Source organism: Patagioenas fasciata, unplaced genomic scaffold, assembly GCF_037038585.1.
Source record: "Patagioenas fasciata isolate bPatFas1 unplaced genomic scaffold, bPatFas1.hap1 Unplaced_14, whole genome shotgun sequence".
Taxonomy (NCBI): Eukaryota; Metazoa; Chordata; class Aves; order Columbiformes; family Columbidae; genus Patagioenas; species Patagioenas fasciata.
In genome coordinates, this window is record NW_027288555.1 from 332,651 (window position 1) to 345,733 (window position 13,083).

Genomic DNA, 13,083 nt, shown 5'->3' on the forward strand with positions numbered 1-13,083 from the left:
GGGCAGCCTGTTCCAATGCTTCACAACCCCTTCTGGGAAGAAATGTTTCCTAAGATCCAACCTCAGCCTCCCCTGGCGCAACTTGAGGCCGTTTCCTCTCATCCTGGCGCTTGTTCCTGGGGAGCAGAGCCCGACCCCCCCCGGCTCCAAGCTCCTTTCAGGCAGTGCAGAGATCAGAAGGTCTCCCCTCAGCTCCTGTTCTCCAGCTGAACCCCCCAGGTCCCTCAGCCACTCCCATCACACTTGTGCTCCAGCCCCTCACCAGCTCTATTCCCTTCTCTCAACTCACTCCACTACCTCAAGGTCTTTCTTGGCCTGAGGGGCCCAAAACTGATTTGAGGTTTGGCTTCCCCAGCGCTGAGTACAGTGGGACAGTCATTGCCCTGGGCCTGCTGGCCACACTGTTCTTGATGCACACCAGGATGCTGGTGGCCATGTTACCCACCTACACTGGGCCATCAGCTGTCCCCCAACATCATCTGTTTCCCCTGGGCCTGATTCAGGGCTTCCTCCAGCTACACATGGACTGTGGAAATGGGAGAAAGCTGCATGAGGCACAGACAAACCCTACAGGACAGAAAGTGCTGAGTTCAGCATGACAGCAGCTCTGCTACTGACAGAACATCGCTGAAAAAAAGCCATCGTGTTTCTGCAGGCATTAGCAACAGCTCTCCAGCCAGCAGGGCTTTGCCCCGAGTCAGCCTGAACCAGTACAGCACAAAGGTTTTCAAAGGGCAGGAGGAAATACCACTCCCAGGCTCCTGAGCATCTAAAGCCCCTCTGGCCCTGACAGATGAACAGCAGCCAGCTGAGATGCACCATTTCCAGACAGCCCCCAGCAGGTGTCCATCAGCAATTACTCCTGTGGATGGCTCCTAGTGAACAGTGACGAAAGAGTGCCCAGAGCGGGTGTGGAGTCTCCTTCTCTGAGACATTCGAACCCGCCTGGACCCACCTGTGTGATCTGCTCTGTGACCCTGCGTGAGCAGGGCTTGGACTGGGGGATCTGCAGAGGTCCCTTCAGCCCAACCAGCCTGGGATCCTGTAAAGGGCATTTCTGAAAAAAGTCCCTTGAGGTGTAGCCCCTGTGGTGGGGCTAAGTTAAAACACAGCCAGCTGCCCAGTGACCTCCCAGGCACTTTGCAGATCATGATGATTTTCTGTGCGGGAGCAATTTTCCTTAGTTGAAGCCTACATGAACCCCAAGTGGCCTGTTCTTCTCAACTCATGGAATTAGCAGCTCCACCACCAGCACTCTCCCTCTACACAAAACCAGCACCACAGGGCACCATGCACTGGCCAGGCTGCTCTGGGTACCTGTTCTTCCAGAACTCCAGCTCCACCTTCGGGTTCGGATTGCTGCCTTGCAGGAGAGGCTCTGAAGGCTCTTTCTTCAGTGCCTCCGGGATCTGGTGGCTCCAGTCTATGATGGCCGACTCCATGGCATACACCAGAGATTTATCTATCCGTTCCATGCTGTAGTAAACAGAGTACGTGATTAACTTTGTTGATGTGCATTGCTCAGTTGGATCTACTTCCAATGGCCGTGTGGGCAGCTGGATTTTACAGGGTTTCACATTTCAAAACCACAAAACAATCAAACCCCATAAGATTTTGTCACTGGTTTAATATAGGAATTACACTCTGGAGAAAACGGCTGAATGTCTGCAGCAGTGTGGGCAACAACACTGTTCATAAAGTGAATGGTGGAAATGAAGAGCCAGTCGCCACCTCTCTGCACAGCCAGTCATTGTCACATCAGATCCATTCAGGTTCAGGATCTGACCTGGAGACTCACACATCCAGCAAGATTCTCTCTCCCCATACCATTCTCCCTCAAAATATTCTACATCCCTGCAGTCATTAACTCACTTAATTCAGCAAGAAACACCACCAAGTGGGCTGGGAAGCTGAGGACAGGTCACCCCACTGCCTTGGAAGCAGTAACTTCTCACAAAATCCCACCCGCACCACGTCCTGTCTGAGGAGTGATTCATTCCACTGCACCCACACATCTCCTGGGGTTCCACAGGGGCACGCACGCAGCCCAGACACGATGACAACTTGATGTACAAACGCATCTGCTTCTCTGGACCTTCCAGAACCTGTTATTTTGGGGTGGTACTCACGATTTCTCATTTTCCAGATCAATGTCCTCAATTCCCTCTGAGCCAGCTGGGAGAGGCAGCAAGGTCTTGCCGTCTACTTGGCCAACAACTGTGAAAATGGTACTTTTGAGGTTGTGGACATGACGCACGATGTCTTGTGACACCACTTGTGGCCAGCCCTGATGGTTCTTCTTGTTCGTTAGGATGGGCACGATCACCTACAGCGGGAGTCACGGAAGACCAATGGAGAAAAAAGTGCAGCAGGAGACGGACGGGCCACCAGGCTCTGAGGTCTGTGCTTGGCCAAGCCTGGAGACCCATATTCATTGCTGTCTCAAGCAGTTCCCATGTGAAATAGAGGCAGCTGATGATGAATGGGCATCTCTACAGGCCCACTTTATACAGCAGAACACCCTTTTCCCCAAATCCAAGCAGCCAAGGAGGGTGGAAGCCAGTAGGCAAAGTGAGCAGCCCCATCCCCAGGCTCTCCCAGCCTTTCAAGCCCGCAACTGGAGATGGCCCCATGGGCTGCTGTCCCTTGCCCTCACAACTGTCCCCGGTGCTTGGTCCCCATGTCCCTGCCCATGGGCACAGCCGTCAGGCTGCCCTTTGAGCCTGCCAGGGCTGGGCTGAGCTCAGTGTGCTGCAAGGGAAGGTCTGCTGGTACCCCCTGGGATACACTGGTGGTGAGGGTCCCCCAGGTCCCAGCTGCAGCCCACCAAACAGGAGCTTTGCCTTTATCAGCACTTTTACTGACCCGGCAGCATGGGGTTGTGGGGCTGGTCGGGGTTTGCCCAGATTTGAGCTGCTTTTGGCTTGTTTGAGCTGTGACAGCAACACCGTGTCTGTCACCTATCCTGGCTGGCTCTGCACTGGGACCAGCCTGTGGCAACAGCCTAACAAAGCCAGGTTGTCCCTAGTGACAAACAACAGCCCTTTGTGTTACTGGACTCAGGGTGGGGGTAGGGGAGGGGGGGGAGGTGACTAAAGGCATAAAAATAGCTGCAAATGGACATAAAATTGAAACGGAATAAAGCAGCTCAGCACCTCCATGGTGCTGTCCCAGGATGCTGAAGACTCTTTGGAACTGTGGCTGGCTCTGTAGACCCGAAGAAGACCCGACCAGCCACCTTCGTGCCCAGGGAGCCGTGGGAAGGGGGAGCACAACCCCAGGGAACACACGGGCAGGTGCTGACGAGTTCACCTTCAGCAGTTTTAGCTGCATTATTAGCAAGATGTGTCTCTATTACTTAAAGCATGTGGACTGCTAATGCCAGTGATGTTGTAACCAGGCAAATGATAGCCGTTCATTTTCTTTCTGACTGTTAAAATGATAACTGGACTCAGGATGAAGCCCCAGCCCACAGAGCAGGTGTGTTCCCTTCGGCACCGCAGGAGTGAAGCAACAAGTGGACAAGGTCACCAGCTGTGACCCCTCACCGAATAAAGACAAAGTGTGGGCAGAGGAACACACGACCCCAACCCCAGGAAATTCAAGACCTTTTTCACCTTCACGCAGACCCACCCCATCTGCCTGACCCAGCACCACCGCTGCTTTTGCCTTCAAGTGAAGCTTGAGAGGAAAATAGGATGAAAACCAGGCACAATCTGCTCCCTGCAGAAATACTGCATGTCTGCACAGGGGAGAGCAAAGCCTGCAAACACGCAGCTGGGACGCACAATCCCGGCTCCCAAAGGCATTCAGAAAACAGGATTTAACAGGATCTGCCAAAGTGTTCCTACCCCACCATCTACCCATAGCAGACGGTGCTTGCAATGCTATTGGCACCCCGTGATGCAAAACCACTGTTTGTGCAGACTTCGCAAGACCACGGGGCTCATCAAAACAAAAGCTCCCCGTATAAATAATGTGTTTTCTCACAAAACCAGGATAACCAGTCTGGCAGCCTGCTCTTGGGAATCCAATCTATCAGTCACCATCTTAATATACCAAACATCATGATCAGAGCTTCTCAAATCCAGCAGCTCCTCTGCTTTCCCATTACAGCCTCATTCCTGAGACTTCTCCAGGTGAGGAGCCATCAGGAATAAACCGAAACAACATTGTCTAGTTCAGGCTAATAACACAGCAAAGCAAAAGCACTCGAACCTCTTGACGATCTCTTTAAGAAAACATCAGCCCACCTGAGATAACCCGACACTGAGCTACAGGAGGCTCCTGAACATCACAAAACACTTTTTCACTATGAGAGTAATCGAGCACTGGCCCAGGTTGCTCAAAGAGGTTGTGAAGTCTCCATCCTTAGAGATAATGAAGAGCTACCTGGACATGGCCCTGGGCAACTGGCTCTGGATGGCCCTGCTTGAGCAGGGGTTTGGAGTAGGTGACCTGCAGATGTCCCCTCCAGCACCTGTGGGTACATCAGTCCCACAAGGACCCCACTGATAGACAGAGCTGATGTGGATCAGCATTCAGGTGGTTTATATGAGTTCTAAAGCCGTCCATGGTACTGCAAAGGGCAGAGTTAAGGGTACAAGTGCATCAGCAGAGAAGGGAGGGAGGCCAAGGAGCCTGTCTGTAGGAGGGGACACCTTCCCCGCTGCCATGTGCGAGGGGCACCCGGTACTCATGGGTGCCAGGGCTCCCTCTGCACCTCCGGGGCTGCCCAGGCCTCACAGGATCCCAGCCTGGTTAGGTTGAAGGGATCTCTGCAGATCCCCCAGTCCAAGCCCTGCTCACGCAGGGTCACAGAGCAGATCACACAGGTGGGTCCAGGCGGGTTTCAATGTCTCAGAGAAGGAGACTCCACACCCGCCCTGGGCAGCCTGGGCCAGGCTCTGCCATCTCCCAGCAAACAAATTTCTCCTCCTGTTGAGCCTGCCCCCGCGGCCCCTCATCCTCACCTCCTCCACGAGGGCGGCAAAGTGCCGCAGGGCATCGGCGGGCAGGTCCCCGCAGAGCAGCTCCCCGGGGCCGGCGCCGGGGGCCCGCAGGAAGAACAGCCCCTTGCGGCGGGCGGCGGGGGGCGGCGGGGGCGGCCCCAGCTCCAGCTCCCCGGCCGGGCCCCGCCAGAGCAGCAGCGCCGGCCCCGCCGGCCCCGCCAGGAAGCTCCGCAGCACCGGCCCCGCCGCCTCCCCGCCTGCCCAGCGCTCCCAGCGCTCCGCCGGCACCCCCAGCCCCCGCGCCGCGCACCGGCACAGCCGCTCGGCGCCGGGCACCGGCTCCACCGCCTGCTCCATCCGGCCGGCACCGGCGGGTGTTTGCGGGGAAGAGCCGCGTTGCCCGGGGGAAGGGACACTGCGAGGAGCCGGGGGCGGGCCGGGGCGGGACCCAGCTCGCCTGGGAGACGCAGCTGCCCCGGGCAACCACGGGTATCAACACAAGCTGGGGATGGAGGGCCTGAGAGCAGCCCTGCGAAGGACTTGGGGGTGCTGGGGGATGCTCCCTCTGGGGGGGGGTCTGGATACCACTGGATCCACCTGGGCACCCCCAAAGTGGCTTTTTAGCACTTATTTTTCTCCTGAAAAAGCAAACACAGTGGGGCTTTCTCCCATCCTGCCCCATGGAACCCCACTCAGACCACACCAGTGCTTGGTTGCCCATCACCATTTATTGCAGCTGCTGCCTGCTCAGCGCCCAGGGCAGTGGGACCGGGCCCGAGACCCCCATCCTGCCCGGCTGTCAGGGAGTGATTCACTGCGGGGGGTGGAAACTGGGGATCCCGTACCCCTATATATATGCTAAACCAAATTATTCGGTTGCAAGCAGTGGTTGAAATAATAAGCAACCAGACGGCTGAGGCACCGAATCTCATAGCGAGACAATTGTCTCAGACCAGAGCTGCAGTGTACCAAAATCAGGGAGCGTGAGATTGTCTTTTAGCTGAAGAGAGGGGGGCGTCTGTGGGAAACTGAACACTTCGGAGTGTTGTTTGGAAAGAGATAACGATGGGGAAGCCATAATGAAAATAGCAGAGGAGATAAAACGCGTTGCACATGTACCAGTACAGAAGTGGAATTCTGTACTTACTAGCCATTGGTGGGGTAACTTATTTGGGGGAGCCTGGTGGAAGAAAATAGGCTTCATGATCGTATGTGCATTTCTGGGTTTACTGTTTGTGCCACGTACGACCCCGTGCTTTGTTCAGTTAATACATTCAGTAGTCCAAGTCCTCCCCACCCCCCGCCAGCGAGTTCGCCTCCCCCCCGGGAAGCCGGGGCGTCCCTGCCGGCTCCGTGCCCGGGGTGGACGGGGGTGGACGGCGGGGGGGGGTGGACGGGGGTGGACGGGGCACGCGGGCGTCCCGCGGTTTCTCAGCCCCGCTGTCGGAGGCCTAACCCCCTCACCTGCCCGTGCTGCCGCCTCCCGCGCTTCTTCCTCGGTGGCTCGCTCGCTCGGTCCCTCGGCCCGCTGCCCGCCCCGGCCGCGGGCTGAAGAAGAAACCGACCCCGCCAGCGGCTTTGCCTCCCCCCGGGGAGGCATAGAGACACCGCGTCCCCGTCCCCGTCTCCCCGTCCCGGCCCGCCTGCCTCCCTGCCTACCCGCGCGCGGGGTTCCTCGGCCGATCGGCAAGACGCTCCCGCGCTGGCCTCCCCGCGACCGCCCGCCCGACGGGCTTGACTCCGAGCGACTGACCGTTGGGCACCTGGCGGGGGGCAGGGGGCCGGTTGCCGGGCGGCGGGGAGAGCGCGCATGCGCGGCGCGCGCAGTTGCCGACCCCCTCCGGCCCTTCCCGCGGGTGGGCCGGAGGGGGCGGGGGGCAAGGCGAGGGCGGGAGAGACCGCGCTTTGGGGTGCGGGCGGGGGGGGGGGGTGTTTGTGCTCGCCGTGCAGTCTGAGCCGGAACACGAAGTGAAATTATACGGCGGCGGCGGCAGGTGCGGGTGGGGGGCACGACGACACCACCACGACCCCGCCGCCCCTGCCGAAATAAACCCCCACCAAAAAAAAAAAAACCACCGCCACGAAACCCGCATCCCCACGCCACGCGCGAGCCCCGAAACTCCAGACACGGACTCGCCGAGCGTGTGCACGGATCGCGAGGGTCGAAAAGCTCGACTCGTAGAGTCGCGTACACTGTCCCGCAGCCACCCGCGAGAGGCTCGCTCGGTCGCGTCCAGCTCCTGTCCCTGCGTAGGACCAACCGCCCCGCCGTTCCGGTTCAGTCCTTGCCCGCCGGTCCCACTTACTTAGACTAAGCCTAAAATGCACAGATCTCTCCATAAGGATGGGTTTTATACTCTACTTCCACAATCTGCTGGCAGTACAAAAGAATAAGCGGCAGATCTACTTAGGCTGAGTCACGGTGCTTTGCTCCTAAGACCATGCATACCATGGGAATATTTCAGCTGCATGTCCCACCCCAACCCCAGAGAGCAAGAGCTCCAGGAACAGGTGGAGAAACAGGGAAGAACACTGCAGTGCTTCTGAGAAATAAAGCAAGGACAGAAAGGCAGACGGGCATGCTGTGGAACCTTCTCCTTACCCGACTGTGCTGCTGCCACTCATGAAATGACACTGTAGAGCAAGTACTTTTAGCACCTTTTTTGTGTTTCACGTTCCAGGAACCCTTCCCCTGGAGGTCCAGCTGCTGAGGTGGAGACTCAGGACCTGGACCCCATGGCTTCGGGGCAGAGGCTCTGATGGAGAGGAGAGGAGACCAGGGGTTGCACTGGGAAATGTGTCTGCACTGCAGGGGATGTGAGAGAGGTTCCTAAATCCTGTCCCCAGCATTTCTGGTAGCAGTTAACTCTTCCTGCCCATGTCTGTGCTCCTGCAGCTGTGTCTCTGTCCCTGGGTCTGCTCCCTGTCCGTGTCACAGACCCCGTCCCACCCGCTGTGTGCTCAGCTCTGTCCTGCTCACACTGCCTGGCACTGCCCAGGGGCAGCTCTGTGTGTGCAGGGGCTCAGGAGCAGCTCAGACAAGTCCTAACGAGAACTGGGGTCTCAGTGTCTTCTCCAAAGAGAGAAATAAATCCCCATCTCCCACTGCACACCCAGACAACCAAGAGTGGAAAACTGAAAGCACAGACTCCTTCCCTTGCAGCTGTTGCTGTCTTGATGTCCTTGTTCAGAAGGACCCTCTGCCATGTCCGTGGGGTTGATCTGGAGCTCTGAGCAGCCTTGACCCACACAGCACCCTCCAACCCCACAAGCTCCCTGCCTGCCCTGCCGGGGGTCGCTCCTTCCACCCACAGCTGCTGCCATGGGATCTCCCCGGGCAGGCTGAGCGCTGACCCTGGCAGGCGGCAGAGTCCCTGCCCTGGCACAGCCCTGGGGTGCAGGGACCCTGCTCTGCAGGACAGCCCTGGGCACCCCTGGGTGCTCACCCGGCTTCACAGCTGTTCAACATTGCCTGACAAGAGCCCCCTCCTTACAGATGCCACGAGCTGTGCCTGTGCCAGTTTTAGGAGATGCCTCCAGGAGCTACAGCTGCATTGCCCTGCACCCAGAGACTTACCATGGCAAGGGCTGCAAAGGTTTCTCCTCCAGTGAGCTCTCAGTCATCCTCCCAGTCCTGACCACCTTTAATCTCTCTCTGCCTTGCTCGTCTCCCTGAGATCCCCAGGCAGAGCCCTCAGCCCTGCTGCGTGTGCAGAGGAGCTGCTCCTGGGCAGAGCTGTCTCTCTGCAGCGCTGCCGCTTGCCAGGAGCTCCCTCTGTCCCAGGAGCCCAGCCCAGCTCAGCAGCACAGGAGCAGCCCAAGGCGCTTTAATGACCCCTCTGGTGGCTTTGGTGCTGAGTCCATGAACCTCAGACCCTGAGGGCAAGTTGAAGAAGTCAAACTCAGATCTAAACTTCAAAGTTTCCTGTAATGTTAAAGAATCCCACTGAGGGACACAGCTGAGAAACCATCCCCAGGGCAGCTGGGACAGAAAACTTGAAGCAGAACAAAGGGTAATGAAGTGAAAGGTGGCTCTGATGCTGAGTAAACCTGGATGTGTTTCATTAACCAAAGGGCCAAGCCCTGACCCCCAGCCCTGGGAAGGCAGATCCTGTCCCTCACACGTTGCCCAGGGCCCTTCCGGGACAGTGTGATGTGGGGCTGTGCAAGGCCAAGGGCAGGACTATGGTCCCACACCTCCCAGGTTCCTGGCTGGGGACAAGGAGGGTTTTGGAGCTCATTGACAACGTCTTCCTGACATGGGTGACTCAGGAGTCAGTGAGGTGAGGTGCCCAGCCACTCTCACTCCCAGTTCCAAGACTTAGCCGTGTACATCCAGTTGGATGTTACAAATTACTTGACCGTGGAGAAGAAATGGAAAACATCTTCTGTCAGCAACCTTAGGATGTCTCCAGTCAATGAGCAGGTTCCTATGGAGAACTGTAATGACCCTGACACTCACTGGCCAGGAGGTGATCTTGGGCCGACTTCTTAACATGTCTGCCTGGTGGGCCAATAGGGGTGATGTTCACCTGGATCTATTCCTGATCAAGAAGGAAGAGCTGGTGAGGGATGTGAACGTCAGTGTCCACCTTGGCTGTTGTGACCAGGAAACAGTGGGGTCCCAGGCACCAGAGGGGAGGGAGGAAGGCCAGCAGCAGAGCACAGCCTGGTGGGCTGCAGAGAAGGCTTTGACGTACTGGGGGATGGCAGATGAGGTGGTTACGTGGAAGCAGGCCTGAAAGGTGAAGAAGCTCAGGAAACCAGAGCAGCCTTACAGGACAGGCTGCTCCAAGCACAAGAATGATTTCTTTGAGAACCCATGAAAAGAAGCATTTATCTCGTGAGGCTGCTCATCTGAACTGATGGAGCTCCAGGGCAAAAAGGCAGCACACAGGAGGTGGAAGCAGGGGAAGCTGCAGAGGAGGAATTCAGAAACCTTGTCCATCGATGTAAAGATGATGCCAAAGCTGATCTGAACTTCATCGCTGCAGGGGAGAATGAAGGCAGCAAGACGAGCTTACACAGTTTCCTTAAAACAAGAGACGTGGGCCTCCTGCTGAACTTTGTAAGAGTACAATCAGACAGGACTGAGGTTCTTCACGGCTTCTTTGCCCCCATCTTCACCAGCAAGGTCTCCTGGGAGTTCATTCCGAAACTCAGGAGTCTGGAGAAAACCCAGCAATGGATGGGGCTCAAGTCAGGGTGACCTGAGGCAACTCAGATACTCAGACACCATTACAGAAAATGAAAACTGAGCATGGAAGGAAATAGAAGAAATTTAGCTTTATTGCTATTTATTATGGAAATGCTCTCTGTTTTACTATTTCTGAAATCTCCCTAATCATCAACAACAGACTTGAAGCCTTTAGGAAAAAGATGCACAGAGCCTTGGCTTGTAAGAGCATTTCAGATGTTAATGAGCCCTCTGCTGCCATGATCCTGAACTGCAGCTACTGAAACAATGAACAAACCTCTCATGAAGTGAAAGGCAGAAGTAAACCCCAGGTTTCTGAGGGTGTTTGGGACCCCACGAAGGGCCATCACTGACACAGCTGTGAAGGAAACAACCAGTGCAGGTCCCTGTCCCTGGAGACCGGTGAAGGAAAGACTTGGAGACACTGGTTACAGGTGGTGAGGGCCGTGTGGAGGTGGCTCTGATGCCATGTGAGCCCTTGATGCTGGTTCATCACCAGAATGGCTGAGCCCTGACCCCTGGGACCTGGTAGATTTTTCTCCAGTGTTTTCCAAGGCTTTTCCTGTGGTCAGTGTGAGTGTTTTGTGTTTTGGGGTGGGTTTTCTGTGCTGTTGTTTTAAGTGCAAGGCTCTGGTTTTCTGTGGAGCTGCAAATGCCTGTGAGTTCCTCACAACTCATCCAGCTTCTTTCATACATCTGGCAATGGTCACCAATCACCTCAATGTCCCAGTCCCAAACTTGCTTGAATCCTCTATTTGGATCCATACCCATCACTCCAGGAGGTTCATGGATCCACCAGGCTCATGGATGATTCCTGAGGACCATCCAAGTGTGGGCAGTGTAAGAGAGGAGCAGGGCAGGGTCAGCTCATGGGCCATGGCTGAGCACAAACACCCCAGCAGCAGCCATTCCCCATCTCCCAGGCACAGCCATGCCCACAGCATGCAAATGGCACTGCCATACATGATCAGCCCAAGAGAGGCCTTTCTTCCTTCCATATTCCCAGGAAAATCTTCCTCCTGTTCCTCCTCCACCTGCAGACATCAACTGCTTTCCATTTCTGGGCTCAGACATGGCTGGAAGGGTTCACTGAAGCCATCAGCCATCTCACTGCTTCTCCCTGACAGGCCCTGACCCTCTCCCACACCTACACATGGCCAAGCACGGCTGCTCAGGCCTCCCGCTCTTCAGAAGAGGCCTCGAGCTTCTTGGTTCTTCCTGGTGCTTGTTATAAACTTCCTCTCTCTCTCCAGAGTTCATGGTGAGCTTTCTTGTCCATAACAGCCCCTTCATGACCATGCTGTACTAAATGGTTGTCTCTTTATGATCATTTGTGCAGAAAGGGCAGTCACAGGACAGCACCCAATGTGTCAAAACTGATGCCGAGTGAAATGCCGTAAAGCCCTGATGAGTTCCCCCTGTGTCTGTGTCTCTCCTGGAAGGAATCTGTCCCGAGAAGGGGATCCAGCTCCTGCCACTCTCTGCAGAGGCACATGAGCAGTGTCCGTGCACCTGGGGACACAAAGGTGACGTTTGCCAGACCACCCTTCATCTGAACCACTTAGATGTCTGCTTGTGGGTGGGGTATCATGCCTTATAGTGCAAATATCTATTTAATTGTCATTGCCAGAGGGGCTATCACGGATACAGAGTACTATTTTACAGATATTTAAATATTAGCCTGTTAAACTTTTATTTTTCTTTAAAAACTGACATTCCTAGACGTATTACACAAACACTTGAAGGATGCTTTTTAACATGATTGTCCACAGAAGCCCACCAGCTGTGCAGCTCAAGGAATGGGATTTCAAGGGCAGGATGGTTTGGGCTCTGTCCTGGGATCTGGAAACTGAAACGCGCTCCCATCTCCCACCCCCTGCCCTCCTCAGTGGGGCTGTGAGACATTCTGCCAGCAGGAAACACAGGTCAGCCAGGAGTGGTGGTGGAGTTGCTCTCTATGTGAGAGAGCAACTGCAATGTACTAAATTCTGCCCAGGAGCGGATGAGGAACGAGTCAAGAGTGTATGGGTCAGGATCAAGGGACAGGCTGGCAGGGGTGATACTGTTGTAGGTGTCTATTACAGGCCACCAGATCAGGCTGAGGAAGTTGATGAGGCCTTCTATGCGCAGCTGAGAGTGGCCTCACAGTCACAGGCCCTGGTTGTTATGGGTGATTTTAACTTCCCTGATGTTTGCTGGAAGGACCATTCAGCCAGCCAGCCACAGTCCAGGAGGTTCCTCCAGCGCATTGATGATAACTTCCTCATGCAGATGGTGGAGGAGCCGACCAGGAGAGGTGCACTGCTGGATCTCATCCTCACTAACAAAGAGGGTCTGGTCGAAGCAGTAAAGGTCGAGGGCTGCCTGGGTTGCAGTGACCACGAGATGGTGGAGTTCAGCATCTCGTGTGGCAGGAACAGAATAGCAAGTAGAATTGCAACCCTGGACTTTGGCAGGGCTAATTTCGGCCTTTTCAAGCAATTGCTGGGGGAAATCCCATGGGCAAGACTGCTTGAAGGAAAAGGGGCCCAAGAGAGCTGGATTGCATTCAGAGATTGCTTCTTCCATGCTCAGGATCAGAGCATCCCCACACGTAGGAAGTCGAGGAAGGGAGCCAGAAGGCCTGCGTGGTTAAATAGGGATCTGTTGGGTATGCTCAAGCAGAAGAGGAGAGTTTACAGGTCATGGAAGCAGGGACTGGCCACTTGGGAGGAATATAAGGCTGCTGTTAGAGGATGCAGGAGGGCAGCTAGGGTAGCCAAGGCCTCCTTAGAATTACAGCTGGCGAGAGGGGTCAAGGACAGCAAGAAGAACTTTTTCAAATACATAGCAGATAAAACTAATACCAGAGGCAATGTAGGCCCACTGATGAATGAGGTGGGTGCCCTGGTGGCAGAAGACACAGAGAAGGCAGAATTGCTGAATGCCGCCTTT

At 55.6% G+C, this 13,083-nt stretch overlaps 1 protein-coding gene across 1 annotated transcript in view; it reads right to left on the reverse strand.

Annotated features, from left to right (window-relative positions):
- The window catches only part of LOC139826743 (dynein axonemal heavy chain 9-like), a 56,263-nt gene extending 49,499 nt beyond the window's left edge, over window positions 1-6,764 (reverse strand). Inside the window, exons 1-3 of the mRNA XM_071803143.1 lie at window positions 6,612-6,764; window positions 2,130-2,326; window positions 1,318-1,476 (exon numbers count right to left, since the gene is read on the reverse strand). Coding sequence (XP_071659244.1) covers window positions 1,318-1,476; window positions 2,130-2,326; window positions 6,612-6,764 — 509 coding nt within the window. The remainder of the gene's footprint in view (window positions 1-1,317; window positions 1,477-2,129; window positions 2,327-6,611) is intronic.
- Window positions 6,765-13,083: the final 6,319 nt, after the last annotated feature.